Source organism: Megalops cyprinoides, chromosome 15 (assembly GCF_013368585.1).
Source record: "Megalops cyprinoides isolate fMegCyp1 chromosome 15, fMegCyp1.pri, whole genome shotgun sequence".
In the NCBI taxonomy this organism is placed as follows: Eukaryota; Metazoa; Chordata; class Actinopteri; order Elopiformes; family Megalopidae; genus Megalops; species Megalops cyprinoides.
This window is the reverse complement of record NC_050597.1, coordinates 22,593,529-22,602,835: the sequence shown is the minus strand read 5'-3', so window position 1 is coordinate 22,602,835 and position 9,307 is coordinate 22,593,529. Positions and strand designations below refer to the sequence as shown.

General features: G+C 39.8%; 1 protein-coding gene across 1 annotated transcript in view; it reads left to right on the top strand.

Annotated features, from left to right (window-relative positions):
* The first annotated feature begins 5,514 nt into the window (after positions 1 to 5,514).
* Positions 5,515 to 9,307, top strand: part of LOC118789805 (protein kinase C epsilon type) — a 105,888-nt gene continuing 102,095 nt past the window's right edge. The window contains exon 1 of the mRNA XM_036546449.1: positions 5,515 to 6,631. Coding sequence (XP_036402342.1) covers positions 6,284 to 6,631 — 348 coding nt within the window. The 5' untranslated portion in view covers positions 5,515 to 6,283. The remainder of the gene's footprint in view (positions 6,632 to 9,307) is intronic.

The window sequence follows — 9,307 nt, the reverse complement described above, 5'->3', positions numbered from 1 at the left end:
TAGCAGCGAAGCCAGATTAATTTCCGCAAACGAAACACTGTTGCCAGGTTGGTAAAATATCCCCATTCATGTTTAATTTTGAAGTCTGCTTGAGGTAGGGTGCTTTAGAGGCTTATGAGTGTACATAATTACGAAGTAGGATATTCACCTCATAAATGAGTGAAAGTGGAGTGATTTTAAAACAGACAATGTGGTCACCTAAATAAATTCTGATAGGCTACATCCTTCTCCAAGAGGCAATTGCGAAGGCTGTGTATTTTATGTATGCTCATATGATTCAGAAATATGCATATTTTCTTTAATAAACCAAAAGGTGTGGCATTTACAAATCATATTTAGAGAAGTTTTCTTTCTTCCAAACACTGACGTTTGTGGTAAGACTTGCGAGTAATATTTAGAGTATCTCGCTCTATTAACACTTCTGACTGGATGCCAGCTAAAGAGGAAACCCTGGAAAGCCATCACAACATCAAAGCTGAAAACGCACTCATAATTACTGTTCTATTAAGATATAAGGTGTTATTTTGTAGAAAATGCAGAACGCTGTTTTGTCGTTTGGAACTCTTATTGATTAGGTAGTAGATATGTATTCAGTGGAAGATAAAATAATTTACATTTAATTTCAATGCAGCAATAAATTCTAAGTTACTCTGGGGTCGGGGAGGGCGGCTTTGGAAGAAATCTCAAACAGCTTCAATTGATGTTTCTCCTCGAGAATCCAAGCAGTAACTGTATCTGGCAACCCTAAAATGAAAATGGGTTTTACCAAAAAGGCGTTATATCCTGTCTTTGAAGTCATCCACCTTTGTTCTAAATCCAGTGTAAATCTTACCTGAATTCGTATAGTTTTATTAAGACGAAATAAATTAGTGCTGAAAGTATTCCGTTTCACTTAGAACTAAGAAATGTATATAAACACAAAACTTTCGAGTGGTACATTCCAAAGCTGGCGCCAATTTAAAGGGCTACTTCTTCTGAAATTGTTCGTTTTTTGTTGTTCTTCTTAACGAGGATGGATTGTGTATATTCTTTAGTCACCTTTACCCCGTCAGTCCGCATAGTTTATATTTTTATTTACGCATAATTCATTCATTCATCTGGATATTTGCTGAAGCAATTCAGATGACAAAGTTGCTCGAAGTTTATGTGACCTTCAGCAGGATTTCCAATGGCTTTCCCTCAACCAAGAGTGAGACGATCAAAATTGGCTTGCTACAGGTGTTTACATATGTCATATTACGTCATTTTTCCATATCGTCCTCCCGGAGAAGGATAAGAGATTACTGCATTTGTTTTTCTTTTTTTTTAATGTAGGGCTAATCGTTTTTGTTATCAATTGTTTCTTATCTTTGGGACGATCAGAACCCTCATGGTTCGTTTCAGACACATGTGACGTAAGTAAATAGGACTGCTTTAGCCAAGAGACCACAATGGGAATTTCCCTTGACGGCAGCTCCCAAGGGTAGGAAATGAATTATAGTAAGATCCAAATTGTATTATTTATTTATTTACTTAATTTATTTACATTCTTTATTTAAAAAATAAATACAAATATGATGTAAACTGTGAATTGGAATTTGTACATGATTTCAAATAAATGTTAATTTTATGTTGTTAATTTTATTTTTTTTCATTTATTATACATTGATTTCCTTTACTATGTTCACTTTTAAACAAAAAGAGTGAATTAAAATTGGCTTATTTTATAGCTCTTACATTTTATGCTCGTCCAGTACTTGTACTGTAAAAAATACTGAATGGTAAAGGCTTGTAAAGAAATCATGGTGAAAAAGTAAAGATAATCAGATAATAGCAAAAATTAGGGTTGTAGGGCCAGACAGGCAAACATACAATAATAGTAATGTTATAACAAATGAATACATTTCCATTAAAACACAATTACAACATCACAGGGTTATGTAACAGCTTTAATTAGTCCGGTGGGGTAGGGGTAGTACAATGTAGATTTATTTATTGAGCCAACATGAGTTTAGTCTGTGAGATGCAGTCTGAAGCAATGCAGTGCCCATCTCCTCCTGAAGGACTGATCCACTACTGTCTACAGGTAGCAAACCAAAGGAGCTCCCTCCTGAAGAGGATGAATCTTCTGAAGAACTCTTCCTACGCCAGCCAGCAGCTGCTCCAGAGTCCAGGGCTTTTCCATGTTTCACAGTTACACCAGGCCACATGTTTCTGAGCGTGCAGAGGGCAGCTGCCATTAATCCTTCCCCTGAAACAGGCAGTAAGCTGGGGGTGCAGACTATGTTGTATTGTGTGGGTGGGGTTTGTGTTCTCTCAGCTCTCTGTCATGCAGGTGTATGTAGGGTCTTTTTCATTCCAGCATGCAGTTCAGTAAACCAGCATCTATCCAGCAGTATCAACATGACTGTCTTGCACTGACCCTTTTAGTAGGCTGGATTCCATACAGGAAAAAGTTTTTTCAAGCTTGTTAAAAAAAAAAAAAATGCAATTCCACGGAACATGTGTGAGACAGCAGGTAAGTGGATTAAAAAAAACAGGCCATTAGTGATTGGCAAATTGCTGTATCATGAGTTGGAGTCCCAAAGGCATGTGAATGATATAGTAGCATATGATTTTTTTTTGCTGTTGACAGGTAAATATCAATAAGCAACTACTGTATGACTGCAGCCAATTGTCCACACCAACCACACCGACCATTCCAGTGAATTGTCATGTAAGGTACCCATGTTTCCCTTCCCATTCCAAAATGCACACAGTATCTGTGTGACCATGACCTCGTGGGCAATGCATTTCATTTGGAAGTGTAATGTTCATTAACCAGTTTGAATAAAACCCTCTCTCTCAGATCACATGTGGTTACCTGTGTAATTAATATAGAGTCTCTGCATGTTCTCAGTGTTTCACATGTGTATATATGTGTGTGTAGTGAATCCTTACACTAGTGTCATAAATGTAAAGTACTGTCATATCATATGTATTATGAGCCAATGTACCTTTGTGAAGGAGAAAGTCCAGTCAGTGGAAATAAAGTTCTGTTAAGTATTATTCTGCACAAAATCAAAATAAAGTTTATTCAGATTCAATTTTGTATTGTGAACACAGCAAAGATACAATCTGTCAATTTTTATACAATTATGTAATTATATAGCAGTTCTTATTTTAGTTTATTTTTGCTTTGTTAAATACAGTTAAAATTGTTTGTTTTTCAAATTATATGCTCGATGGAGACCATGTAAGTCGAGCACTAGCGGACATCTTTCATGTCCAATAAAATACATGAGAACAGAGTGCTTCTGTAGGGTCAATTAGCATGACTTCCGTGGAGCGAACAGCTCGGCGTGTGATGGGGTTGTGCAATTCCTTACGGAAGAGGAATTCCACCCACACGATGGCGCTCTACCACAATAAAAATCTTCTTTCTCTCATAGCACCGCAGGGGTGAAAGTGGTGCACCGTGCAAAGCAAACCAGCAAGCGTATGAGATAGGGTATTTCCCTCTAAACCGCGACGTTGGTTTTAACCGTTGCAGGCAATGCAAGAGAAAAACACAGCCCATCTCAGAGAAGAATGTCAATGCGCCTTTATCTTCTGTAGCTTCTTGCATCAATTGCAGATGAGTACATTCCGTCAAGTTGATAGTTTATCGTTTTTATCTCAATGAACCTAGCAAAGTGTCTCATTACATTTCCACTCTCCTTATAGGTTTATACGATTCTGCCAGTTTAAAAGGTTGCACCAATATTACTTGCGTAGTGTTTCTTATTAACATAAATTATCCTTAGAGAATATATCTGGCAACTGTTCATCACTGAGGCAACAATAAATCCACTGCAGGACTCTTAAAAGTTGCGATCAGCGGTTAAGAATAGTACGTGATCATGTCGTGCCTGACGTCATTTCCGTTGCTCATTATTATCATTATTAGGCTATTATTATTGATAATGATAATAACTTTGACTAGTGCTGGCTTTGAGAATACAACCAGGGAGAGTGCAGCTAGAATACACGAAGACAAGTCTCACGTTAGTCGTTTTTTCCCCACCACGAGGTACATTTGTGACAGTAAATCTTACATGCAAATATTTCGTGAATTTTGTCTCAATATGACCGTTTATTTTCTTATGTATTGATTTCTTGAAAATCAACAGACCCATGACGTTTCACTTAAGAAAACATTTAATAAAGTGCGATTTACTGTAAGGAGTGAGTTACAATGGGAGTTTCCTATGAGGAAAAACAATGAAAATGAACTAAAAAAAAATCTTGCAGTGCAGCTTAAAATTTATAGGCTACGGGAATAAGTGACGAATGTTATTGTGGGCTTCTAGCAATCAGGCTACATAGGATTGTTTGTGTAGCGCTATAATGAAATTATTGCCTACACACTAAGTCTGCAAATAATAATTTCCTACAGCTACCACAGAGGGCTGTGTGGAGCTTCACTCTAAGGTAAATGATGCTAATTGTTGAGTGGAAATCGAAAGGTTTGTTGTAGCCTGCGTGCTCCGCCTGAGTATACCATGCACTGCAGCAGTCTTATATAACTATTTACAATTTTTGTATAATGCAGGCAACTTAGTAACATTTGGTCTCCAGTACTTTGTGACGAGTTATTCTCCAGATTAGACTGACTGCAGCGGAGTATGAAGCCAAATACTTTTCACCGCTTCATCTCAAAACCTGTTCTAGCAACTCCGGTGGACAGTGGAATTCTCGTATGTTGACACACTGTATTGCGCTTCACTTGTGCCTACCTTCATTTCAGTACGGACCCCTGCCCGGAGCTAAACAGTGTTTTGTCTGTTACTTCCGAGGGATACAACAGAGAAAATACCTCGTGGGCTGATTATTTCTATTTCCGGCAATGTATTGTTTTTAATGTATCAGACATGTTGTTTCATCTGCTATCCATCCCAAAACACAATTTCTTTATCACTGCAACGCGTCAGTTGTACTAGTTAAGGTTGTTTAAAAGGCGTTATGGGAAAACAAAACAATTGGAGTTGACATGTTTGGGTACGAAGACAGTCAATAATCAATATACAGGAGAACTAACAGAGAAACCAAGGAAAATAGAATCGGGGCTGCAGTTTTAACCAAAACGTGTCTTCATCACCATGGTCATCTTCATAATAGTAGCAGGCTAGTAGCAATAGATACGAAAACATCGACGAAACAGTTTTCTCATCTCACAGAATACTTGATAGGCTAAAAGATGCGCCACAGACGAAATTAAAGGAAATGTGTCCCATGATAGATTTGGAAAGTAATAGCACCATGAGACACAGTCTATTTACTTGCACTACAGCGCACAGCAGAGAGCGTCACCGCTCCCCCCTGTCTGAGAGATGAAAGCGGATAATATGTGTACTTCGCTACACCACATCCCGGATCTATCAGGAAGCTCTTGGGGATGCGCCTCTGTCCTCACAGCCTCGCTCGCTAGCACTGCCCTGTTCGCTTGCTCCGCGCTCCCCCATCTGGTACAGAAGAGACGCGGCGCGGCTCAGAGAAACTGACGTATTTTGCGCATTTCCTGCGCTAGCGTTACACGGAGAGGGAGGAAAAAAAGAGGTAGGCTGCAGGAAACCGAGAGGAGCAACAGCGAGAGGGCAGCTTGGAAGCTGCAGGAACGAAAACCACAGCCCAGACCTACAACAATCCATATTTTTATGCAAGTCTCCGTCCGTGTAAAAGAGAAGTGTCCCAAATGAACGGTGGGCAGGCTGGAATCGCTCCCTCTTCTTGCGACCCGAGGAAGAAGAGTACTTTAGAAGCCGAGCGGTGTTAAGGAGTACAGCTTTGGTTTATTTTCCTTTAACGGGCGGTGGAAGAGGACTGGGTGGTGTTTTTGCTGCATGGTAATATTTTCTGTTGCGTGTTTACCCTCTACACTTACACAAACAGTTCTTCTTTTGAGAGGAGAGGAATCGTGAGCCTAATTACCAAATGTGTGTTTTCATCACGAAACCAAAACGGACAGTAAACAAAAGCAAGACCATTTACTCTCCCAGGACCGTTTTGGAAAGGCTGTTTTGCATCCGATTTGTATGTGTGTGACAGAGTCAAACGGGACTGCTATTTTTCCGTTATATGCAAGGGAGGAATCATACATATTCACTGGGTGTCGCAAGAGCGAAGGGAAAAAGCCCCTGCATTCAATTTTTTTGTCTTCTGTGGAGGAAACTAACACTAGAATATTCAGCGTGATTTACTACTCATTGGATTGGTTGAGATTGAGGATTGTTGTATCAACAACATTTTAATTCTACATACATAGGCGGACGATTACATCACCATCATGGTGGTTTTTAATGGGGTATTGAAAATAAAGATTTGCGAAGCGTTGGACCTGAAGCCCACTGCTTGGTCTCTGAGGCACGCGGTTGGACCCAAGACCCAAACCTTCCTGTTGGACACCTACATCGCTCTGAACGTGGACGACTCTCGCGTGGGCCAGACCTCCACAAAGCAGAAAACCAACAGCCCTGCTTGGAACGATGAGTTTGTCACAGAGGTGCACGACGGAAGGAAAATCGAACTGTCGGTGTTTCATGACGCCCCGATTGGATACGATGATTTCGTGGCCAACTGCATCATTCAGTTTGAGGACCTTCTGCAGAATGGCAGCAGACACTTCGAGGACTGGGTATGTCCCTCTCTCTCATTTAATTGAGATACTTGTCGTAAAATTATATTTATGCTGTGGTATCCGACAGCCTTACACATATGCCTCGTGAGTTTCCACGAGTTCTCACAAGGTGATGACCGAAGAATGGGCTTTTCGAAAATATGTTAAATCACACTAATAGTATTCACGTCTCTGTCAATAGAGCTCCATATTGGAAGACTGGGAAGCACTTTTATATGAACGATCAGGGTTAGGATGATAGTGATGATCATATCTTCCCTTCGTTTTGGAGTAGTTATGGTTTCTTTGATCTCACACTTTAGGCCACCTGTATCATTCAGTATCATGTGTGATGATAGCGGTCAGACAGTCGATGCTCTGCTTATCACCTAGGCCGACATCTGTTCTCCCCTCATACTGATGCTGCCCTTGAGGTGGATGTTCGGCCACTACCTGCATTTGTCATGTGACCAGAGTCAGACGGTGACCGTTTCAGCGACCAGCTGCCAGTAGATCCTAACTACACACTGCTAGGAACGTGCGCCCCGCGTTTTTCCCCTAAGCGCTCTATGAAAAGCCCCCCCCCCCCCCCCCCCCCCCAATAACGACACTCGGTGCATGCCCGCACAATTTTACTAATACAAAGAATAATATAAATAATGTATTTTCTATTTTATGCAAGGTCCATATACACTCATTCATTCATCGATGAGAAATAATCAGTGTCTTTTCTCTAAATAAGAGATTTGACGATTAATAGGCGTTCAGTTGCAGAACGAGATAATCAATTAGTGATCTGTTGGTTAATTATTGGATATCCACCCATCGTAGTGTGCTTACGTCCTTTACTGTCATAGCTGACTTAAGGTCAAATGAGTTGAAAACAACTGCAAATACTCAATTTCTGTTGAGCAAGTACAACGGTACTGATCGGATCAGTGAGTATGCGCAAGCCATGTTTGCTCAAATATTTGTGGCATGGTGGTAAGGAGCAGTGCTTATAGCCAGAAGGGTGCTAGTTCCATTCCCACCTGGGACACTGCTTTTGTGTGCTTGGGTAAAGTACTGTAGCAGTATAAACATCATAAGTGATGCAACTTGCTCTAGATAAGAGTTCTGCTAAGCAAACATGATGTAATATGTGTGGATTGTGTTTTTTGAAAATGTAGCTTTAGCCTATAGGTGCAGATGTTTAGATTTCATTCAGGCCTATTTTTTCATCAACCTTCCTGTTACTATATGACAAAAACAACAAATTCAAGGTATGCTCAAGGGGGCCGTGCTAGTGCAATCTGCATTCAAAAAGAAATACGAATCTTACTGGGTTTTAACTGTGCACATTCACAACTGGCACGGCTGTATGATACACAGAAGTCACGCTGATGAGGTGCAAAAAATTATTTCTTTATGACTTTATTACCCGTTGCAAAGCCTGTAACAATATTACTCACTTGATTCTGGGTTTGAAACATTTAATAAATTCATAAGAAAACCTTTTTACATTCATGTCTGTGTGTTTTTTGTATACAAAACAGATAACATACAGGCACGCAGAGCACAGTGCAATACCAAGGACTTTGATATTCGATTTAAGGTGGATTCTTATAAAATCCATTGGCATTTGGCCCCAAGCTTTTTCGTAGAGTATCTGTAAAGTCATAAACTAAGGTTGTTTGATACAGGAGACTACACAATCTGCACTCCTGACTGGTTTAGCTAGGGAGTTCCAGCTGCTGTTTCTATCACTAAGGAGTTCCATTTTAAAGAATTGTGGTCATGGAATATTCACTAATGGCAGGGACAGAGTTTACACAAAATCTTATATCTTGTTTTTATAGAACGTCTTTGATTTAGTGTTAAATATTACAGCATGTTACTATTGTTTCTGCTGCTTTCAACCACCTTGACATTTCATTTAGTCTAGATTTGATATGAGACAAATGATTTCTTGAAATACATGTAGCTATGGAATGGACTCAGACCGGCAGGAGTGGTATTTATATGTATGCTGTATTAAGCCTTTAGTCTATTTCAACTTAAAGATTACAGATTTTCAGTACTAAAATGAGGTCAGAATTATTTTCTTATTATTGATATCAGGAAATAACATTACTCAGGAAGAATAAAGGTCCAAGACCAACTTAAGACACAGATTTAAGAAATTTTGATAAAAAAGTAAAACGTTTCCTATCAAAATTGCCTTAGCACCATGGCTGAACTCTGCAGTTGTAATTTGTAACTGATAACATATACCCGGGGACGCAGTATCAAGTAGAATGTAATATGAACCCGGTTCATTTAACACAGAAATGTGGGAGAAGTGGTTAAGGTACCATGGTGTTGAATCAAAATCGAATACATTACAGGGGAATCTATTCGTAGTGCTTCCTCAGACCTGAGCTGAGAAGAAATACCATGAAGCAGTACCATGCAGTGTATACTGAAAACCTGATGAGGAATGAAAATGTCTGCAGTCCAACTTGGTGAAGAGCCAGGCAGATGTAGGTTTTTCCATTCTCCAGAGGGAAGGGTTTCAATGTAACACTGTGCCAGACAGAAAGTGTGGTGCTCCATCGAAGCAATATTGGCTTTGTTTACACAAATCACGAGCTGCATCTCGATGGCACTCACCTCCCTTTGAAACGCAGATATGGTGATGGGAGATGGATCTGAGAGAAACAAGGTGTGAAAGTT